At 44.2% G+C, this 24,698-nt stretch overlaps 1 protein-coding gene across 3 annotated transcripts in view; it reads right to left on the reverse strand.

Annotated features, from left to right (window-relative positions):
* csf1b (colony stimulating factor 1b (macrophage)) overlaps window positions 1-4,235 on the reverse strand; it is a 47,645-nt gene extending 43,410 nt beyond the window's left edge. For 2 of the 3 annotated variants that reach the window (XM_061904215.1, XM_061904214.1), the window contains exon 1: window positions 4,026-4,235. In XM_061904215.1, the coding sequence (XP_061760199.1) occupies window positions 4,026-4,067 (42 nt within the window). In that variant the 5' untranslated portion in view covers window positions 4,068-4,235. Of the gene's footprint in view, window positions 1-4,021 lie in introns of all 3 variants that reach the window. The other variant, XM_061904216.1, reaches the window with a different exon arrangement.
* Between the last annotated feature and the right edge of the window lie 20,463 nt (window positions 4,236-24,698).

Consider the following 24,698-nt stretch of genomic DNA (forward strand, 5'->3'; position numbering starts at 1 on the left):
AGGAATACTTCGAAGACCTCCTCAATCCCACCAACACGTCTTCCTATGAGGAAGCAGTGCCTGGGGAATCTGTGGTGGACTCACCTATTTCTGGGGCTGAGGTTGCTGAGGTAGTTAAAAAGCTCCTCGGTGGCAAGGCCCCAGGGGTGGACGAGATCCGCCCGGAGTTCCTTAAGGCTCTGGATGCTGTGGGGCTGTCTTGGTTGACAAGACTTTGCAGCATCGCGTGGACATCGGGGGCGGTACCTCTGGATTGGCAGACCGGGGTGGTGGTTCCTCTCTTTAAGAAGGGGGACCGGAGGGTGTGTTCCAACTATCGTGGGATCACACTCCTCAGCCTTCCCGGTAAGGTTTATTCAGGTGTACTGGAGAGGAGGCTACGTCGGATAGTCGAACCTCGGATTCAGGAGGAACAGTGTGGTTTTCGTCCTGGTCGTGGAACTGTGGACCAGCTCTATACTCTCGGCAGGGTTCTTGAGGGTGCATGGGAGTTTGCCCAACCAGTCTACATGTGCTTTGTGGACTTGGAGAAGGCATTCGACCGTGTCCCTCGGGAAGTCCTGTGGGGAGTGCTCAGAGAGTATGGGGTATCGGACTGTCTTATTGTGGCGGTCCGTTCCCTGTACGATCAGTGCCAGAGCTTGGTCCGCATTGCCGGCAGTAAGTCGAACACATTTCCAGTGAGGGTTGGACTCCGCCAAGGCTGTCCTTTGTCACCGATTCTGTTCATAACTTTTATGGACAGAATTTCTAGGCGCAGTCAAGGCGTTGAGGGGTTCCGGTTTGGTAACCGCAGGATTAGGTCTCTGCTTTTTGCAGATGATGTGGTCCTGATGGCTTCATCTGACCGCGATCTTCAGCTCTCGCTGGATCGGTTCGCAGCCGAGTGTGAAGCGACCGGAATGAGAATCAGCACCTCCAAGTCCGAGTCCATGGTTCTCGCCCGGAAAAGGGTGGAGTGCCATCTCCGGGTTGGGGAGGAGACCCTGCCCCAAGTGGAGGAGTTCAAGTACCTAGGAGTCTTGTTCACGAGTGAGGGAAGAGTGGATCGTGAGATCGACAGGCGGATCGGTGCGGCGTCTTCAGTAATGCGGACGTTGTACCGGTCCGTTGTGGTGAAGAAGGAGCTGAGCCGGAAGGCAAAGCTCTCAATTTACCGGTCGATCTACGTTCCCATCCTCACCTATGGTCATGAGCTTTGGGTCATGACCGAAAGGATAAGATCACGGGTACAAGCGGCCGAAATGAGTTTCCTCCGCCGTGTGGCGGGGCTCTCCCTTAGAGATAGGGTGAGAAGCTCTGCCATCCGGGAGGAACTCAAAGTAAAGCCGCTGCTCCTTCACATCGAGAGGAGCCAGATGAGGTGGTTCGGGCATCTGGTCAGGATGCCACCCGAACGCCTCCCTAGGGAGGTGTTTAGGGCACGTCCAACCGGTAGGAGGCCACGGGGAAGACCCAGGACACGTTGGGAAGACTATGTCTCCCGGCTGGCCTGGGAACGCCTCGGGATCCCCCGGGAAGAGCTAGACGAAGTGGCTGGGGAGAGGGAAGTCTGGGTTTCCCTGCTTAGGCTGTTGCCCCCGCGACCCGACCTCGGATAAGCGGAAGATGATGGATGGATGATGGATGGATGGTATTAGACAGTGGTGCTGATAACGTCCGCATTTTCAAATGGAGAAAAAAAAAAGTCCTCCTTTCTGTCCAATACCACATGAAAGTGGTTGGATTTGGCATCTCATTTGTCCAACTTGCATACTCGTTTTTAAACACTTTGTTATGAGAGTAGCATATGTGTCTGGCCCTTTAATGTCTGGCAGCAGGTGAGTGACGTCAGTGAGAGTGCGGGTGGGCAAGCAAGTGAGAAAGCGGTCGCTGAGGGCGGGGGAGAAATACATTGGCATCAAACTCCGTAGCTTGCTAGCTTGTGCACGCTAGCTTTCTGAGACTCTTATTTTGTTAGCACAGGCAGGATGAAACAGGTCTTTTATGGTGAAGACAGGAACTGTGCAGTCGGTCTTTAGAGTTTTGACAGTAGGTACGGAGTCTCTAGAAATAAAATGTGTTTCTCTGCGTTCGCCCTTTTAGTGATTTTTTTTCTTAAATATGAGCTTGCAGCAGCCAGCGTCATCTCACAAGATCCTCGGGTGCCGAGAATGTCAAACAACTGACGAAAGTGAAGTCTTGGTATGATTGATGATTGCTCATTTTTATGTATATTTTTTAATGCCTGGCTTGAGATCGACTGACACACCCTCCGAGATCGACCAGTCGATCGCGATCGACGTAATGGGCACCCCTGCTCTAGCCTCTTAAATAGACCCCCTTTTAGACCAGTTGATCTGCTGTTTCTTTTCTGCTCTGCCACCCTCTCTGCCCTGCTGACCTGTCTCCGCTCGGGATGGTCTCCTACTTGCCCCACTATGGACTGGACTCTCACAATATTATGCCACTCAATGCCCATTGCCCGGTCCACTCAAAGGTTTGTCATTGTCCTATTGGGTTGAATTTTTCCTTGTTCTGATGTGGGATCTGAGCCAAGGATGTCGTTGTGGCTTTTGCAGCCTTTTGAGACACTCGTATTTAGGGCTATATAAGTAAACATTGATTGATTGAAAGGACGCCACCGTAAAAGCTTCAAAAATTGGTCTCCTCGGTTCCCAAAAGTTTACTGACTTTTGTTAAAAGTAAAGGCCATTACACACAGTGGTAAAAAATACTTATGTGCCAACTTTTTTGCAATGTGTTGCTGCCATTAAATTCTAAGTTAATGATTATTTGCAAAAAAAAATTAAGTTCCTTTGTGCAAACATTAAATATATTGTCTTTGCAGTTTATTCAATTGAATATAAGTTGAAAAGGAATTGCAAATCATTGTATTCTGTTTTTATTAACCAGCGGCTGGACGGGACAGAAAAAAAAAGGGCCATGGTTTTGGGACTCCTGTATTAGAAATATGGGATGTGAAAACACCAATGTGTCTCTGAGCTTCAACAGGGGATTTAAAATAATAAAAACAAGTGTTTTTTCATACTAAAGGTTCCATAGTTAAGAATAGTACACCAGTGTTCGAAACCATTCTTGGGTCCACTGGAAAGCTGCCAGTGATTGATGTTTAATGGTGCGTGACCCCAACTAACCTAACCTGGCAATACATTTTCCAGGAGTTGTGGTTAAATCGTGCAATCTGTTTTGAAGCAAAATATATATCTTTCTGTTCCTAATGAAGCCTGCCACCAAATACTTTTCGTAAAGTGCAACTGAAATTGGCTCCACATGGACTTAATCCGTCAAGCTCACGGTTAGAACATGATGGCAAGAACATGTGCCATACAAACAATCTGCAAATAAAAGTTTTCCGCAACAATCACCATTGCAACCCACATAACCAGCAACTTTCATGGAATTTTTGCACCAACAACAAGTGAGGCAGACACACAGAACTCAATACAAACCATGACTAATTTGAAGCCAGGCCAACATATGAGATGCATTCCAACATAAAATAAGATTATTCTGAAAGCCAACATTTTTTTTTTTCATGTATTGTTAAGCACAAAAAAACTTTTACACTTTTACTACTTGTTGTTTTTTGTTTGTTTTTAATTAGATTCATGCATGTCCAGTGCAAAAATGTACTATTATTCTTTTGATCCAATTTTAACCGGCTATATTTAAATAGTAGAAATAATAAAATGTAAATGAAAATCATAACCATTCAAACTAAGATTTACTTTTAAAGCAGGAAAACCACATCAAAGAGCCCAACTCTAGAAAGAAAATTGACACTAAGATCTTTCTTAGTGACTACCATACTAAATAGTTTTAATCTAATGCAGCTAATGATGTGGCAAATTAAGAAGCACATGATGAAATGTCACCAATCTCATGATGTGTCTTGTCCATTCAGTCTGTTGTTCATAAATTTGTTCAGCAAAGACATGATGCATCAAACCACATGCATAAGCGTCGGATAAATTTGAGCGCAACGAAAACATGCTTGAAACATGAGAGATGTTCTCACCTACCTTAACCTTGCTCTGAGTCAGGGTTTGCACAAAGATGGTCATCTGGTAAGTGTTTAGCAATGAAAAACAAGTCCTCTGTCACACACATTGAAGAAAAGCAATTCTTCTTATATATTCAGTTTCACTCCACAGATAGGGCTCTGCTGGCAGATCAGTCACGTGGCATTGATGTGGTCTAACGTACTGACTGATGTGCTCCTCGTGTGGAGTTCCAGCCTCGACTAACTGTTTCAGCAGGCATACAGCCCTTTTAAATACTTCCCACCTCTTTTCTCACAGACAAAATACAGCATCCAGGCCTTTCCATGTGCCATGAATTGGGTTTTTTGCCCGATATGAACTTCAAAATGTATTTTTGTTGACAAAATGAATAAAAGTCAATAAGCTATTAAATCTTGCATTGAGCATTATTCTTGGTGTGGTTTTGGGCTAAATTATAGGAGCCAGATCATAGAAAAATCACAATGACAATAAGTTTTGATAACTTTGTGTATTTTAATAAGATTCCCCTGTGCAAAATAGTAATGAAAAAATACTTTGAAATTATAGTTAGTTTAAAAATGCAACCATATTTATTATTGTGGCTCTGGCTAGCCAATAGAGATTTCACAGAAGCAGTTTTATTTGGCTTGAACATGTGCAAGCTTTATTACTGCAATGCTGACACTACACAACAGGAAGAGTAATACACAATAGGACATGACAGAAGGGTCATCACACAGAACACCAATGTCCCGGTGCAACACAAAGAATAAAGGAACACGTGACAGGAAATAGCCACATAAAAGGTAATGGTGTAAACTTAAACTGACGCAGAGTTGTAACAAAGCAACTAAGCGCACTTTCAAGCTTTGCCTCTGGTGAGGGCGGTCGCAATTCTCTCTGTTCCCTCCTTCCCTGCTTGCTCTCTGCGTCTTGTCTTTGTCTGAACTTTTTTAAAGCCTCTTTCTTTGCACTGTCCTCTAATCCAAATATCAATATGAATATGATCAACAATTGACACAGTCTTTTCAACAAGAAAACGAGGTTCGGGGGAGCCTGGCTGCCCTGATGGAACCATCGCCGTGGGGTACGGGAGGGACTCCTGGAATAAATGGAGGATGATGTGCCTCTCAGCCCTTTCCATCGAGGACGTCGAAGACATCTACCTATTTGGAGCTGTGATCGCGGGGCACTTGCTGATTGGGTTGGGCATTGCTCTGGTGTATCGAAAAATTCAGAAGACGATGGCAGCCACTCAATGGGCCCAACGGCTGTTCAACGCAATGGAAGGATTGGGTCGGGCTGTGGGAACACAGACTGGAGCGATTTCTGAGTTGAATCGCAAAATGGATCTTATTTGGAAAAGTTTGCAGAGAAGGAATAATGAATTGGAATTGAAGAAATCCAGCATGGACAAACAGAGGAGATAAGTCACTATTTTGTCTTCTCGAAGAAAAACAACTTCTTAATTTACGATTTGGACTCCCTTGAATGGCCTTGACACAGGAACAGGCTGTTATGAAAAAAATCTCCCGAGGACTCCTCAAAGATAGACGCTTTTGACCTTCCTTTTCGTCAACAACACCTGCAGTCGAACTGTGATCGGCCTCAGTCATACAAAAACATTCATCATCTCTCCCAAGTTAAATTGGGCATATATGCACACATGACTTCCACCCTTGAAATCAACGCCTTTACCATTGCTTAATTCCTCTGGGGCTGTGGATGGCTGAGCAGCGCTATATAGCGGGAGCGAGTCTCCTCAAACCCACCCCTTCCTCTGTTGCAAGTTGGTGTCATATACATTCCATGTCTAAATGTGTGCCATGCTATGTGAGGTTTTTTTCTTGGACTCAGTCTGGACCCCTCCTGAGGGTCTAGCCTTAGACTGGTATTTTTTTACCTGCCCCCTCTCTACCAATGTCACCCTTTTCTCACCTTTTTAAGGAGCACCGTAAGTGGCTGATCCGTTGGCGGTCTCGTCTTGTCCTCCCCTGTAACGTATGTCTGCTCTTAGCGGGACTTGTACCAAAAAATCAATCTTGTTGTACTTGTGCAATGACAATAAAGATCTATTCTTCTTCTTCTTCTTCGTAACACACACAAAAAGACAAATAACGCTGACATAGCAGTTGCCTAATAACATACGTGGCAAGTCAAGATGGGAATGCAGAAGGACCCTACCCAGCACTGCTACATAGCATCCATCAAGCTGGTTACCTGTCGCCAGCAACACAGTCATTGAAACGGGCGACTTCCTGACCACCATTGGGTATATTGGCATGCCTGAGGACGGACCTGCGGGCCACGCCTCCTTCTCGGCCATCATCAGGGGTTGGTATGGGGTCAGACGATAGCGATAGATGGCCATCACCCTGTTCCATGGCTGCAGCCAGAGCCGGAACATCACGTCAGAGAAGACCGTGCACGGTCCCACCTAGTGGTTCATCCGCTTGGGTGTCAGTTCCTTCTTCCTCTCTGGGCAGTAAACCCACAACTGCTCACCGGTAAAAATATTACTAACCCATCAATTTATGAATGTCGTCAAGACCTGGGCCTTCGTCGCTGTGGCGTTTCTCCGGCAAACCAAACCGCCAGAACATCTAATTACCCAGGTACTATGCAGTGTTGATGACACCATAGTTTGGGACAATAGGCTTGGGGCCATTTGGTGAAGTAGTCGATTGCCACGAGAATGGAGCTGTTGACCAGGAATTGACTTAGGATGGCAACAGCCAGTCTTGGCAGACAGCACTGGACACCTTTTTCAGGAAGGGTTGCAACCAACAAGTCATTTGATAATCGATTAATCTGTTGATTATTACTTCGATTAATCGATTAATAATCGGATAATAGAGACAAACTACATTTCTATGCATCAAGTATTTTATTTAATACAAGTACAACCCATTTATTTTTATTTTATTTAAAAATAAATAATATCACCCATCCATCCATTTTTTACCGCTTAATCCATATCTCAGCTACAAACGTGAGGAAGGTGGCGTACACCCTGGACAAGTCGCCACCTCATTGCAGATAAATCATATCATCATGTAAAATGTGCTGTTCCATACAGTGCTTGGATCCTGAACAAAATTGTGCTAGGTTGTTCCAATTTGTTGCTGTTTTTGTCTCAGTTTGTTACAGGCTACCTCACTTTTTTTAAATGTTCCACAAGACATCTTGCAGCCCCAACTGCTTTTTCAATGTTTGAGTGCTTCATTGAATAATTTCTCTCTAGCTGCAATGTGTGTCCAGTGCAGCGGACTGAAGACCACCCAAGCTTCTCCTCGAGAAGTTTTGGTGCAGCTACAATATTGGCACCATAGCAATAATTTAGCTTTGGGGAATTTCAAACCTGGCTACTAACTATACCAACTATTCTGCAATGTTGGATGCTGAATGTCTTTCCTCTAGTTGCATGGTCCTATGGCAGATTGACTTCATGTTCAATTTGTCTCCAATGTAATGGCATGTAATGCCAATGTAGGCTACTGTGGCTACACTTGTCCACGCATCAGTAGTGAGAGGATTTTTGCTCACTGTGGCTTTTATGTCAGTCTTCACTGCTTGGAATGTCTGCTTGTACTTCCTGTCCATCAGTTTGGTAAAATGAATCCTCGAGAGAAGAGTGTAAACAGGGTTGAGGACGTGAATCATTGTCTAAAACCTTCATCCTCTACCCTTCAGTCAACCAACCAAAGTTGAATTATACAGCCCTAAAATATGAGTGTCTCAAGGGGCTGCACAACCCACAACAACATCCTCAGCTGAGATCCCACATCAGGGCAAGAAAAAACTCAACCCAATGGGAGGAGACCGCATATGTGGGGACTCCCACGCCTGGGCGACCGGTGCAATGGACGTCGAGTGGATCTAGCATAATACTGTGAAATAGTGGGGCTAGCAGGAGATCATCATGAGTGGAGACAGGTCCCAAACTGGTGCACAGATGAGTGGTCCATCCTGGGTCCCAAATTTGGACAGCTAGCGCGTCATCTGTGGTCACCGAATCTGTGCCTTCCCTCTCCACGAAGAAGAGGGTGGCAGAGCAGAAAAGAAACGGCAGATCAACTGGTCTAAAAGGGGGGCTTAATTTAAAGGCTAGAGTATACAAATGACTTTTAAAATGGGACTAAGATGGGATAGATCCAAGATGGCGGCGCCCAGACGGGCTGCGACTTCAAGGAGCTCTTTCTAAAGATGGAACATTTGGCAGAAATACCGGACAATTTTACAAACTTAATGGCTGGCTCACATCGTGGTCACTCCGTGATCACGTACAACCGCCAGACACTTCTGGATGTGGACATATCGGGCCGTTTTGGACTGATAGACGCGTGCTTGCTAGACCTGCTAACTAGCACGGGACTACTTCGGTGGATACATCCAGCGGCCTGTGAAGCAGGGGAGTATAGTAGCAGCGGGGGCCGTCTATGGAGCAGACGCCAGCGGTGTGATCGGAAACGCGGATGCCGAGCGGGGCTAAAAACAAAGCAGAAGGCTAATCCCCACAGAACACCACTTCCCTCCATCTTGAAGACGGATTTAAATGGAGGATGCAAGACTACTGGTCTGGGTAAGGAGTCAGTTAAATTAAAACACGTTTTTTCTGCTTTGAGTGTTTCAGAGTTGGACATGTGTTCTACTGAGGTGGCAAACTATGATGCGTGCAGTTTATCAAAGCAACAAACAAACAATCGGAAAATTCCCGTCGTATCAATTCCCAGATATGGTCGTAATTATACTAAATGCACTGGGCATGATAAACACAACATTATTAATATTGCTACTGCGGATAATTTGATCAAAAATTCCCTAAAACAGCCCACTACCTATAATAAAGGGTTTTTAAACATAAGATCATTGTCTCCCAAAACGATGTTAGTTAATGATATCATTAGAGACAACAATCTTAACGTCATCGGTCTCAGCGAAACCTGGCTTAAACCAAACGACTTTTTTGCGCTAAATGAGGCATGTCCTCCTAACTTTACACACGCGCACATTGCCCGTCCATGTCCGCGTGTGTATTAATATACAACGAAAACTTTAACCTTAGTCCTAACATAAATAATAAATATAAATCGTTTGAGGTCACACCGCTACCTCTACACCTGGCTGTTATCTACCGCCCCCCAGGGCCCTATTCGGACTTTATCAATGAATTTTCAGAGTTCGTTGCTGATCTAGTGACGCACGCCGATAAAGCTAAAGCTAGATATTACTCAAATCTCATCCACCGTGATAAAAACGATCCCAAATTTTTGTTTAGTACGGTAGCATCGCTAACCCAACAAGGGACCCCTTCCAGTAGCTCCACCCACTCAGCTGATGACTTTATGCAATTCTTTAGTAAGAAAATTTAAGTCATTAGAAAGGAGATTAAAGACAATGCGTCCCAGCTACAACTGGGTTCTATTAACACAGATACGACTGTATATACAGCGGATATTGCCCTCCAAAATAGTTTCTCTCGTTTTGAGGAAATAACATAAGAGGAATTGTTACAACGTGTAAATGGAATAAAACAAACAACATGTATACTTGACCCTCTTCCTGGGAAACTGATCAAGGCGCTCTTTGTGTTATTAGGTCCATCAGTCCTAAATATTATAAACTTATCACTTTCCTCGGGCACTGTTCCCCTAGCATTCAAAAAAGCGGTTATTCATCCTCTTCTTAAAAGACCTAACCTCGATCCTGACCTCATGGTAAACTACCGACCGGTGTCTCACCTTCCCTTTATTTCAAAAATCCTCGAAAAAATTGTTGCGGAGCAGTCAAATGAACACTTAGCGTCTAACAATCTATGTGAAACCTTTCAATCCGGTTTCAGGGCAAATCACTCGACGGAGACAGCCCTCGCAAAAATGACTAATGATCTATTGCTAACGATGGATTCTGATGCGTCATCTATGTTGCTGCTCCTCGATCTTAGCGCTGCTTTCGATACCGTCAATCATAATATTTTATTAGAACGTATCAAAACACGAATTGGTATGTCAGACTTAGCCCTGTCTTGGTTTAACTCTTATCTTACTGATAGGATGCAGTGCATCTCCCATAACAATGTGACCTCGGACTACGTTAAGGTAACATGTGGAGTTCCCCAGGGTTCAGTCCTTGGCCCTGCACTCTTCAGCAACTACATGCTGCCGCTAGGTGACATCATCCGCAAATACGGTGTTAGCTTTCACTGTTATGCTGATGACACCCAACTCTACATGCCCCTAAAGCTGACCAACACACCGGATTGTAGTCAGCTGGAGGCGTGTCTTAATGAAATTAAACAATGGATGTCCGCTAACTTTTTGCAACTCAACGCCAAAAAAACGGAAATGCTGATTATTGGTCCTGCTAGACACCGACCTCTATTTAATAATACAACTCTAACATTTGACAACGAAACAATTAAACAAGGCGACACGGTAAAGAATCTGGGTATTATCTTCGACCCAACTCTCTCCTTTGAGGCACACATTAAAAGCGTTACTAAAACGGCCTTCTTTCATCTCCGTAATATCGCTAAAATTTGCTCCATTCTGTCCACTAAAGACGCCGAGATCATTATCCATGCGTTTGTTACGTCTCGCCTCGACTACTGTAACGTATTATTTTCGGGTCTCCCCATGTCTAGCATTAAAAGATTACAGTTGGTACAAAATGCGGCTGCTAGACTTTTGACAAGAACAAGAAAGTTTGATCACATTACGCCTGTACTGGCTCACCTGCACTGGCTTCCTGTGCACTTAAGATGTGACTTTAAGGTTTTACTACTTACGTATAAAATACTACACGGTCTAGCTCCATCCTATCTTGCCGATTGTATTGTACCATATGTCCCGGCAAGAAATCTGCGTTCGAAGGACTCCGGTTTATTAGTGATTTCCAAACCCCCAAAAAAGTCTGCGGGCTATAGAGCGTTTTCATTTTGGGCTCCAGTACCCTGGAATGCCCTCCCGGTAACAGTTCGAGATGCCACCTCAGTAGAAGCATTTAAGTCTCACCTTAAAACTCAATTGTATACTCTAGCCTTTAAATAGACTCCCTTTTTAGACCAGTTGATCTACCGTTTCTTTTCTTTTTTCTCCTAAGTCCCACTCTCCCTTGTGGAGGGGGTCCGGTCCGATCCGGTGGCCATGTACTGCTTGCCTGTGTATCGGCTGGGGACATATCTGTGCTGCTGATCTACCTCAGATTGGGATGTTTTCCTGCTGGTTCCGCTGTGAACGGGACTCTCGCTGCTGTGTCGGATCCGCTTTAGACTAGACTCTCGCGACTGTGTGGATCCATTATGGATTGAACTTTCACAGTATCATTTTAGACCCGATCGACATCCATTGCTTTCCTCCTCTCCAAGGTTCTCATAGTCATCAATATCACCGACGTCCCACTGGGTCATCATTGTCACCGACGTCCCACTGGGTGTGAGTTTTCCTTGCCCTTATGTGGGCCTACCGAGGATGTCATGGTGGTTTGTGCAGCCCTTTGAGACACTAGTGATTTAGGGCTATATAAGTAAACATTGATTGATTGATTGATTGACTTAAATGCTCCTTCTGGGGTAGCATCTCCAACTTTTAGCGGGAGGGCATTCCAGAGTACTGGAACCCGAATAAAAAAGGGTTTTATAGCCCGCAGACTTTTTTGGGGCTCTGGAAATCACTAATAAGTCGGAGTTCTTTGAACGCAGATTTCTTGTCGGGACATAGGGAACAATACAATCAGCAAGAAGGATGGAGCTAGACCCCTTAGTATTTTATATGTAAGTGGTAAAACCTTAAGTCACATCTTGAGTACACAGGAAGCGAGTGCAGGTGAGCCATGTCAGTTATAAACATTCAGGATACCATCAGTCAATGCAGCCGCTTGCTGTGTTGTGCAGACCTCCCTTTGTACAAAGTCGCTAACGCTGGGTTGTTTCTTTCTGAAATGAAAGAAACCATATATTGAACGTACATAGTAGCATCATTTATATACGCAGAGCTCAACGTGCCTCTTCTCTTCCTTATGACACAGAATCAGAAGGATGACACTGCAACTCTCCAAGAAAACAAACTCAGAACTTCTCAATTTGTAGCCTATAATATATAAAAAATTATGTAAAATAACGCAGTTACGCATCATGTAGTAACGATTGAGTTACTGAGTTGATAATTCTGCAGATCCTGTATGTCTGAATACTGAAGAGTTGGTTTCTGGGTTCAACTGTATTTGTTTACAAATACCCGATACGATCGCTCCTTTCAAGTACCGCCACTCTAAAGCCACGCCTCAGCCCTGGTTGAATGACGTCACTCGTGCAGCTAGGGGTAAGTGTCGGATAGTAGAGAGAAAGTGGAAAAAAGACAGACTGCATGTGTCCTTTGCCATTTTTTAAAGAAAGCCTGCTTTCCTTTCAGTTGACTGTAAAAGCAGAGCTGAATATATATCTATCTCAGATTATATAGTCTAACTGTAACAACCCCAGAGTTCTGTTCAGAACTATTAAGACTGTCATTAATGCTCCGAAATCTGTTGGTTTTGATGCTTCTTTTGAATTCTGTGAACATTGTCTCAATTTTTTCACTGACAAAATTGTGTCAACACGAGCCAGTTTATCCCAGCCTTCATACGACCCTTCAGTTCCTCTGCATTTCTCTTCTGTTTTCCATCAGTTTGAGCCGGTGTCCTTTTCTTTTTTAAATGACACAATTAGTCATACGGGTTCTCTGGTTCCCCTGCAGATGCCCTCCCACCTCGCCTGTTTAAGGAGGTACGTGCTACTATTGGATCAAGTGTCCTTAACACTATCAATAGTAATCTCTCATCTGGAATAGTTCCAAAGAGTTTAAACATGCAGTGGTACGACCTCTACTTAAAAAAACGGAGCCTCGGCCACTCTCTCCTCTCTAACCTTAGACCTATTTCTAATCTTCCATACATTTCCAAAATATTAGAGAAGGTTGTCTACAGTCAGTTGTTGCCCTTCTTAGAGGATAATGGTATTACTGAGCTGTTCCAGTCCGGTTGTATATTAGTGCGACCCCCCCCCCACCCCTTTTAAGGGTACGGGCAATATGCGCATTCGTATAGTTAGGAGATGCCTCATTTAGTGCAAAAAGATCGTCTGGTTTAAGCCAGGAGTCGCTGAGACCGATGACGTTAAGACTGTTGGTTCTAACGACCTCATTAACTAATAACGTTTTGGGAGACAACGATCTTATGTTTAAAAAGCCCATATTATAGGTAGCGGGCTTTTTTGAGGAGTTTTATTATTATCCGTAGTAGCAATATTAATAATGTTGCATTTATTATGCGTTGTGCACTTAAAATAATTACGACCATATCTAGGAATTGATATGACGGGAATTTTCAGATTGTTTGCTTGGTGCAGCGATAAACTGAACGCATCATAATTTGCCACCTCAGTTGTACTCATATCTAATTCTGACACAGTCATAGCAGAAAAAACATTATGTGAGTTGTGTATTATTCTAAGAGAATTGCTATGTGTGCAGGGATTATCCAGCCTGGCGCTGGCTAGTTCTAATTTTACTGACTCCTCACCCGGACTAGCAGGCTCCGTAATTGCCTGTGACCGGGCTTGCTCTAGTGCAGTTAGTCAAGTGTGACTCAAACAGAAATCTATGTTTCCAGACAAGATGATAGCACCTTCTCGGTTAGGGTGAAGGCCGTGTGTCATCAGCAAGCCAGGTTTGCCCCAGAAAGAGGGCCAATTATCAATATAAATTAGTCCCTGTTGTCTACAGAAGCTAGCCAGCCACTTTTATAAGCAAGACTAATCTGCTATATCTATCATTCTTGCCTCTCACAGGCAGGGGGCCAGAGACAATTACTCGATTCCCGGACGTCTTTCTAGCGAGATCACAAGTCCTGGCTATGTTTCTCTTTGTAATCTCTAACTGTCTCATCCTAGTGTCATTGGAGCCAACGTGTATAACTATGTTCGCATAACTAGTGGTGCGATTAGCCTGTCGTACGTGTTTACTAGGCCTGTTGCGAGTTAGCTCCCTAAGATTAGCTTCAGTGTCAGGTGATCTGGCCCCGGGAATATACTTAATTGTGGCTGGTTTGCTAAGCTTTATGTTCCGGGTGATGGAGTACCCTATGACTAAAGTGTGGTGCTCGGTAGACTGGGGTGTAGGAATAGCTAAAGGGCTAAATCTGTTATGCGTCTCAACCGGTGCACCGTAGCTTATAGGCCGCTTAGGGCTGCTACAGGCTGGGCTGGTTAGTTCGCTACAGCTAACGCTAGCAGATGTGTCCACAACATTTAAGCACTCCACTCGGTGACAGAAAGTACTGTGAGTATGGCTTCCTGCGCTCCGTGCACCTTACTCATGGATAGGTTGGGTCTGCTAGAGAGCCGTGTCCGCCATTTAGAGCAGTTTTTCACTCCCTTGTTTTGTCACCATGGCGAAATGGAGTTTTGAAGTAACAGAACATAACTAACCCTTGACCTTAGCTAGCTGCTAAGCTAATGAAGCTAGGGCGGAGAAAGGCAGTGCCAGTCTGAAGGAAACTACTCCCCCGCACACCGTGACCACCACAACCCCTTTGACAGGTGGCTGTCTCACGTTGGACTCACGCACCTGTTTTTAATCACACAGACTATTTAAGCCTGTCCCTTTCTGTTGGTCATTCTGCCGTCATCACTCCGTTCATGCTCACTCACAATCCGGTTATGTATCACTCTGCTTTATGCCATGTTTACTGCTTCATGCCATTTCATAGTTCATGCTGCTCTGCTCTTTTCTTTCCAAGTAAGTTTTGTTTATTCATGTCACGTTTAGCGAGTCTTTTGTTTCATGTCCATAGTTTTGCCTTTTGCCTTTTTGTTTCCTGGCTAAGTTTGTTCTCCGCGTTGTGCGCGCCTTTTGTTTGCACTTTTTTATAGATATATTAAATCATTTATTCACCTTCACGTCATGTCCAGTACAGTCCTTTTGCATCTTGGGAAAACCATCCGAGCAGGAAACTGCCTCAAAGTCCATGTTACGACACAGGTGGATTATCTTAACACTGACCTTGAATTGTGGTAAAGTAAGTGAATGAACTGTACATTTGTAGTAACAATATTATACTTTCTCGTATTGCCATTATTGCAATACCTAAAGAGATACCTATTTGTCTAGTTTTTTTCTGTATGTGACAATGATTTGGCCTTGGCAGGTCTAGGTGAAAAAGTCCAGGCCCATAATTTCCCATCCCAGTCCGTCCCTGGAGCGAATCATAAAAAAACATCTGCTCTTAAAATCCTAACCCTCCAAAACAACCTTCCCTTGCAAGCAACACTTGTCCATGTTTGAACTCTTTCAAATAGAGTTCTTATCTGGGAGGGACCAGACAGCCTTCCAATCCACAAGGCACGTGCTGTGATCACATGCGTAGGTGCAAAGTAAGAAAGAAAAATAGAATTGACTATGCACTCAGTGAGCGACTCCAAATGTTGTTGGAGACAGGTGGTGTTCCACGACGCTTAGCGGTTCCTGAATATTGTGTTTATTATTCACATGGTTTTGTGTGAAGACACTTCACCAGCTCCAAAGCATAATGATTCCACCCCCATGTTTCACAGTAGTTATGGTGTTCTTGGGATGCAACTCAGTATTCTTCTTCCTCCAAACACGACGAGTTGAGTTTATACCAAAATGGATACATGGATGATACAGCAGAGGATTGGGAGAATGTCATGTGGTCAGATGAAACTAAAATATAACTTTTTGTCAATGAGAGCTTTCAATGGTTGACCAAATACTTATTTTTCCACCATCATTTACGAATAAATTATTTGAAATTCTTATAATGTGATTTCCTGGATTTTTTTTTCACATTCTGTCGCTCACAGTTAAAGTGTACCTATGATGAAAATTACAGACTTCTGTCATCATTTTAAGTGGGAGAACTTGCACAATCGGTGGCTGACTAAATACTTTTTGCCCCACTGTATATGATTTGTACATTTTCACAATGTGCTTGTTCTATTTTTGGCCAAATTAAAACAAAGAAAACAACCTGGAGTTGTCTTTATTTTTAAGTAATCATGCCATGATTTTACCATTCAGGCCCACTTAGGAATACATTTTGCTCCATGCGGCTCCTGAGCTACAATGAGTTTGATAATCCTGCCCTACACATTACACCAACTATTTAGTTATTTTGTAATTGTGAAGTGAATTGTGAAGTGAATTATATTTATATAGCGCTTTTCTCAAGTGACTCAAAGTGCTTTACATAGTGACACCCAATATCTAAGTTACATTTAAACCAGTGTGGGTGGCACTGGGAGCAGGTGGGTAAAGGGTCTTGCCCAAGGACACAACGGCAGTAACTAGGATGGCACAAGCGGGAATCAAACCTGCAACCCTCAAGTTGCTGGCACGGCCACTCTACCAACCGAGCTATGCCGCCCCAATTAGATATTATCACACAAGATATACTAAGAACTTATAAGATGAGGTGAGACAGCTACAATGAAGGATACATATGTTTACTATTTGCCACAGAATGAGCCATGGTGTCATGATCTGACATGAAGTGACAAAAAATGGACAAAATAAAACACATTAAAGCCATCCATTTGCATGTGTTAAAATAGTTTTCTCGAGTCTCAGATGCCCACTTCCTTATACTATTTATCTTGACTTAGTATTCCAATGAGTGAGGGAAAAAATAATTTTAACAGTAAGAAAACCTTCCCAAACCACCCTATTTCCAGTATATCATACCCTGAGGCGTTGTAAAGCAATTAAGAGTAGTTTTTTGTAAATGTCTACTTGACAACTCAGGCCAACAAATACAAGTGAGATTTGTCAGGGAAAATATATACTGTAAATCATATCTTGAACACCATCACAGTGTGGTCACGTTTTTCTTTTTTGGACATGCTTGAAGGTTTTTGGACATTTTCCCAGTCTAAAAAATTTGGTCGGCTCACAAAGAGAGGAGGGGATTTTACATGAATTCCAACAACCAATTTTAGCTTGCTGTATACTGAACGCAGTCAGGATCCAGTATAAACAATTCCTGGATATCATTATATTTCCTTAGGTGATTTTTTTAGAGCATGGGTAAGCTACCCAAAATGTTGAAGGAGCCATACTGGACCGAAAATACAAAACAAAAATTTCTCTGGTGCCACAAAAAAATAAGCCTTGTATATGTGTTGTAATGAAGACAACACATGATGTAAGAGTATATATTAGCCTACTATAAAAATGACTATGTGTCACAGGCTGCCGCAAATCTTCGTCGACAGAAATGTTGAAACATAATATTAATTATACACATTTTTACAACTGGCCTTGCGAAGAGGTGGCGACTTGTCCAGGGTGTACGCCGCGGGAGGAAATGGATGGATGGATGGATGGGATGGCATTTTTCCAACATTCAACATCATTAGTAAAATGGAAGCTTCTTAGAGGGTGAGATAACTCCTGGAAATTACTTGCTTAGAAATGGCAAAGTTATAGTTGTGTGTGTCCAAGTTGAATAACACAGCAAGCTGTCTTCTCTGAATGGATTTATTACAATCTTTGCAAGCTGGGTAACGTTTGCTGTGGTATATCATGTTAGCCCCGCTCGACATCCATTGCTTTCGGTCCCCCAGGGGGGGGAAATTGCCCACATATGTGGTCTTCTCCAAGGTTCTCATATTCATTAATGTCACCGGCGTCCCACTGGGTGTGAGTTTTCCTTGCCCTTATGTGGGCTCTACCGAGGATGTCGTAGTCGTAGTGGTTTGTACAGTCCTTTGAGACATTTGTGATTTAGGGCTATATAAATAAACATTGATTGATTGATTGATTGATTGATTGATTGATTGATTGATTGATTGATTGATTGGTATATAACGGTACACAAACGACTATTAGAAATGCAGTCAATATTACATACAAATAATGTGTCATGAAACATGCAAATCCATCCATTCATTTTCTACCGCTTGTCCCTTTTTGGGATTGCGGAGGGTGCTGGAGCCTATGTCAGCTGCATTCGGGTGGAAGGCGGCGTACACTCTGGACAAGTCGCCATCTCATCACAGGGCCAACACAGATAGACAGACAACATTCACACTCACATTCTCACACTAGGGCCAATTTAGTGTTGCCAGTCAACCTATCCCCAGGTGCATGTCTTTGTAGGTGGGAGGAAGCCGGAGTACCCGGAGGGAACCCACGCAGTCACGCGGAGAACATGCAAACTCCATACAGAAAGATCTCGAGCCCGGCATTGAACAGAGGACTATTCAGGACCTCCATATTGTGAGGCATCAAATTAAGAGGACTTAAGGGAAATTAAATGAGCTCAAATGTACCTACACACAAGGCATAATGATGCAATATGTATATGCAGTGACGTGCGGTGAACTAAACACCAGGTGAGGCATGCATCCTTTTTTTTCTTCTTTTTTTTTAACTTAAATTCATATGTGCAGCTCTAGTCATTGTTGATATAGGTTGCACATTAGAGTAACAGGAAAAAGGAGTTATTTGCTTTCATAAAAACGTTATCATAACGATATTATAATATGATAAATGGGTCCAAAAAGTATTTGATAAAGTTGTTATTAAATACTTCTTGGTCCCATTTGCTTTTAACAAAATAAATCAAGTATTGTGAGTGTCTCTTACCTTTCTGCATTCGTATCTGAAGCAGCAATAGCTATCCTCCATGAAAACGTACTTTGTATGATCGCATTCATTTTGTCTTAAAGACCAGTTTAGAGAAGTATTTCATCTTGGATACAGTATATAATCCTCCATATTGGCTGACACACGCATTTAATTTAATTTCATTCCAAAAAACTAAACAATATTTTTGCATCCGACAAAAAACACCCACAAACGCTGGGTTACTCTAATAAAAATGCCATGTTTGTTATAAATACAGTTTAAAAAAAAGAAAAGAAAAAAAGGCTGGCTTCAGCTGGAGAGACCTGTGTCTGCTAGCTTGAGCGCCCCCACTTCTCCCAGTGTGGCGAGTCAGAGTACTGCTGAGGCATTGAACTGCAAGTTGACAATATATCGCCCCCTACCTTGAGGCAGAGGCACATGCTGCCTCATGGCCTGCCTTTTCCCCGTGGCAACAAGCATGCGCCCCATCGCACGCACAGGCCCAATGCACACTGTGTAGCCATGGAGGCACCGCCTGTGTCTGCCTCACTTCTCGTATGCTGCGTTGTTTTGATCAGGAAACATGGAAATTCCACGATTTTGACCATGAAAATTATCAAAATATACAGGAATCGCACCAAAATCACATAAAAAGCATAAACCAAAATAGAAATATTAAAACGTATTTTATTTTATTACCTTGTTTTGGAACATCTCATGGTTAAGCCACCTGGTGGCTTAACCAAGAGATGCCTCACTTGCCTCCCCTGACAGCACGTCACTGTGTATATGGAATATGTGGGGGACAAAATGGACTAAAAAGGAGTGGCATAAAACACATTTTAGAAAGTAGGAGAAAGTTGTGAATGTAAACAAACTTGGTGTGTTCAAGGACCATCAAAATTAGTAGGACAAAATGGCGCTCCCCATATAGTCTCTAATCATTGAAGCATGTTTAAAATAAACAGTGTGATTTCTAACAAAAAGGGGAGTATTTTTCATGTTTGTCCTCCTACAGAAACCATATCAAAACAAAAAATAGATTTTTTTTCTCATCTTTTTCCATTTTCATACTATTTTTAAAAAATCTCCAGAGAGCCGCATTAGAGCTGCGGATTGCAGACCCCCGTGTTAGAGCTTGTGAGTTCCTGCACCATTTCGAGCAGGGGTGTCAAACACGTATTAATTTAGGGCCACGTTGCAGTTGTAGCCAGAGGTGGGTAGTAACGCGCTACATATGTCGGATTAGCACACTCCACATAAGTCAATAACATCAACAAAACTTACCTTTGTGATTTCGTTGACTTTATCGTTGGAAATGCATCTGCTTTGAGTGTCGCAGGATATCCACACATTCTTGCCATCTCTGTCGTAGCATAGCTGTCGTCGGTACAGTGTGCAGCACAAATGAGGGACTTTCGCATCTTTTGGCCACTGTTGCAACTTGAATCCGTCTCTGTTAGTGTTGTTACACCCTCACAGACGATGCATGATGTCTCCAAGGTACCGGAAAACAGTCGAAAAAACAGAAAATAACAGAGCTGATTTTACTTCGTGCGTGTAATGTGTTTTAGAAAATGGCGGGTCGCTTCACGATGTGACGTCACGGGTGAAAGGTCATTGCTCCAACAGGCGAACAATTGAAAGGCGTTTAAATCGCCAAATTCACCCTTTTAGAGTTCGGAAATTGGTTAAAAAAGATATGGTCTTTTTTCTGCAACATCAAGGTATATATTGACGCTTACGTATGTCTGGTGATAATGTTACCCTTTTAGTTGCTTAAGAGATAATCCTGGCTCTGAATTTGTTCATTGCTATTCTTCTGTTTTTGTGCATTATTTGTTGCCGTCATCATTAAACGAACAGGTTACTCATCAGTTACTCAGTACTTGAGTAGTTTTTTCACAACATACTTCTTACTTTTACTCAAGTAAATATGTGGGTGACTTACTCCTTACTTTTACTTGAGTAATAAATCTCTAAAGTAACAGTACTCTTACTTGAATACAATTTCTGGCTACTCTAGCCTCCTCTGGTTGTAGCTGCTCTGAGACGGCCGTTTGTAACAGTGAATATATATGAATTTTTATGTATAATCACCTCAGGATAATATTACACAGGAATGACACGAAAGTACTCTTTTGTCTTTGTTATCTGTTTAATTGCAGTGATTCAAAATATTTTAAAGAGATGTATTTGTGCTGGTTTCTTATATTCAAGAACTTGAACCGCGTCTTCTGCCGGAATGCAACCGGGATAGGCTCCAGCCACCCCCGGCACACCAAGAAGGGCAAGCGGTACAAAATGGCTCAAAGCTCAAAAACACTGCTTTGCTAGATTTAAACACACTATGAAAGGGCTTACTGTATGTTTGAACTTAAACAGACTGCTATTTTCCCTCAACATTGATGAAAAAGCGCAGCAAATGGAGTTTGAAAGACGCTGCAACACTCCTGACAACACCTATGACAGTCATTTGTTTTGGATAAGATAGCTGTCGGACATCAAGCTGATGGACGACTTTGACCAGTAAGACTTTTTGCATTGTGCCAAAAGAAAGGTGCAACATTATCTCATGTTTTTATTCCCTATTTAACAACAGATCATGAAGTTAACTTCCATCCATCCATCTATCCATCCATTTTCTACCGCTTATTCCCTTTTGAAGTCATGGGGGGCGCTGGCGCCTATCTCAACTACAATTGGGCGGAAGGCGGTGTACACCCTGGACAAGTCGCCACCTCATCGCAGGGCCAACACAGATAGACAGACAACATTCACACTCACATTCACACACTAGGGCCAATTTAGTGTTGCCAATCAACCTATCCCCAGGTGCATGTCTTTGGAAGTGGGAGGAAGCCGGAGTACCCGGAGGGAACCCATGCATTCACGGGGAGAACATGCAAACTCCACACATAAAGATCCCCAGCCTGGGATTGAACCCAGGACTGCAGGACCTTCGTATTGTGAGGCAGACGCACTAACCCCTCTATCACCGTGAAGCCTGTTAATTTACATGTGTTGGTTAAAAAAAAACCTTATGTTAAAGACAAAGTACACTTCATTGCACAAGTAACACAATATTGTTGAATAAATGCATTATAATTCCACAAGAGTTTAGCAGCGGCACACACGTGTTTGTGGGCTTTTGATTGATTGATTGTTTGAAACTTTTATTAGTACATATTCAGTACAAATAACCACTAAATGGTAATACCCGAATAATTTTTTCAACTTGTTTAAGTCGGGGTCCACGTAAATCAACTCATAGTAGGGCTTTATGCACTTAAAAAGAAAAAACATTTACTTGGCTCTTTGTTAGTGTGTGCTGATTTTAGAAATAATGTACACTTAACTTCACACAGGCACGTGCACACATAGGGCCCTATGGGTGCTTGAGCCCCTGCCCTTTTTTGCCTCGTCTTAAAAAGTGCCCTTTAAATGTGTGTGTGTTTTTTCTTTTTTTTTTTTTTCTTTAAACAACATTAATAAATTCCTGTCAGGGATGTAAAAAAAAACTAATAAAAACAAAAAAAACAGCGGTACAAAAACTCCACGTTTTCTTGTAATACCAGGTTGTTTGAGCCTGCCGCTTCCGCCAGAAAGAGAGGGGGCGAGTGAGTGAGTAAGTGAGAGGAGAGGGAGCCAACTGCGCCCCTGAGGAGACGTGACAGTGGAGCAACTTGAACCTGTGAGTTATGGTCTAGTCGCCATCCACTTATTCAGCACCTAATATGGGTCATATTTCAGAAAATCCATCCATCCATCCATCCATCCATCCATCCATCCATCCATCATCTTCCGCTTATCCGAGGTCGGGTCGCGGGGCAACAGCCTAAGCAGGGAAACCCAGACTTCCCTCTCCCCAGCCACTTCGTCTAGCTCTTCCCGGGGGATCCCGAGGCGTTCCCAGGCCAGCCGGGAGACATAGTCTTCCCAACGTGTCCTGGGTCTTCCCCGTGGCCTTCTACCGGTTGGACGTGCCCTAAACACCTCCCTAGGGAGGCGTTCGGGTGGCATCCTGACCAGATGCCCGAACCACCTCATCTGGCTCCTCTCGATTTGAAGAAGCAGCGGCTTTACTTTGAGTTCCTCCCGGATGGCAGAGCTTCTCACCCTATCTCTAAGGGAGAGCCCCGCCACACGGCGGAGGAAACTCATTTCGGCCGCTTGTACCCGTGATCTTATCCTTTCGGTCATGACCCAAAGCTCATGACCATTGGTGAGGATGGGAACGTAGATCGACCGGTAAATTGAGAGCTTTGCCTTCCGGCTCAGCTCCTTCTTTACCACAACGGATCGGTACAACGTCCGCATTAGTGAAGACGCCACACCGATCCGCCTGTCGATCTCACGATCCACTCTTCCCTCACTCGTGAACAAGACTCCTAGGTACTTGAACTCCTCCACTTGGGGCAGGGTCTCCTCCCCAACCGGGAGATGGCATTCCACCCTTTTCCGGGCGAGAACCATGGACTCGGACTTGGAGGTGCTGATTCTCATTCCGGTCGCTTCAAACTCGGCTGCGAACCGATCCAGCGAGAGCTGAAGATCCTGGTCAGATGAAGCCATCAGGACCACATCATCTGCAATAAGCAGAGACCTAATCCTGCGGTTACCAAACCGGAACCCCTCAACGCCTTGACTGCGCCTAGAAATTCTGTCCATAAAAGTTATGAACAGAATCGGTGACAAAGGACAGCCTTGGCGGAGTCCAACCCTCACTGGAAATGTGTTCGACTTACTGCCGGCAATGCGGACCAAGCTCTGGCACTGATCGTACAGGGAACGGACCGCCACAATAAGACAGTCCGATACCCCATACTCTCTGAGCACTCCCCACAGGACTTCCCGAGGGACACGGTCGAATGCCTTCTCCAAGTCCACAAAGCATATGTAGACTGGTTGGGCAAACTCCCATGCACCCTCAAGAACCCTGCCGAGAGTATAGAGCTGGTCCACAGTTCCACGACCAGGACGAAAACCACAACGTTCCTCCTGAATCCGAGGTTCGACTATCCGGCGTAGCCTCCTCTCCAGTACACCTGAATAAACCTTACCGGGAAGGCTGAGGAGTGTGATCCCACGATAGTTGGAACACACCCTCCGGTCCCCCTTCTTAAAGAGAGGAACCACCACCCCGGGCTGCCAATCCAGAGGTAACGCCCCCGATGTCCACGCGATGCTGCAAAGTCTTGTCAACCAAGACAGCCCCACAGCATCCAGAGCCTTAAGGAACTCCGGGCGGATCTCTTCCACCACTGGGGTCTTGCCACCGAGGAGCTTTTTATTTACCTCAGCGACCTCAGCCCCAGAAATAGGAGAGTCCACCACAGATTCCCCAGGCACTGCTTCCTCATAGGAAGACGTGTTGGTGGGATTGAGGAGGTCTTCGAAGTATTCCTTCCACCTATCCACAACATCCGCTGTTGAGGTCAGCAGAACACCATCCGCACCATACACGGTGTTGATAGTGCACTGCTTCCCCTTCCTGAGGCGGCGGACGGTGGTCCAGAATCACTTCGAAGCCGTCCAGAAGTCGTTTTCCATGGCTTCCCCGAACTCCTCCCATGTCCGAGTTTTTGCCTCCGCGACCGCTGAAGCTGCACACCGCTTGGTCTGTCGGTACCTGTCCACTGCCTCCGGAGTCCTATGAGCCAAAAGGACCCGATAGGACTCCTTCTTCAGCTTGACGGCATCCCTCACCGCCGGTGTCCACCAAGGGGTTTTAGGATTGCTGCCCCGACAGGCACCAACTACCTTGCGGCCACAGCTCCAATCTGCCGCCTCGACAATAGAGGTGCGGAACATGGTCCACTCGGACTCAATGTCCAGCACCTCCCTCGTGACATGTTCAAAGTTCTTCCGGAGGTGGGAATTGAAACTTTGTCTGACAGGAGACTCAGCCAGACGTTCACAGCAGACCCTCACAATGCAATTGGGCCTCCCAGGTCTGTCCGGCATCCTCCCCCACCATCACAGCCAACTCACCACCAGGTGGTGATCGGTAGAAAGCTCCGCCCCTCTCTTCACCCGAGTGTCCAAAACATAAGGCCGCAAATCC

The sequence above is a fragment of the Nerophis ophidion genome, linkage group LG06 (assembly GCF_033978795.1).
Source record: "Nerophis ophidion isolate RoL-2023_Sa linkage group LG06, RoL_Noph_v1.0, whole genome shotgun sequence".
Taxonomy (NCBI): Eukaryota; Metazoa; Chordata; class Actinopteri; order Syngnathiformes; family Syngnathidae; genus Nerophis; species Nerophis ophidion.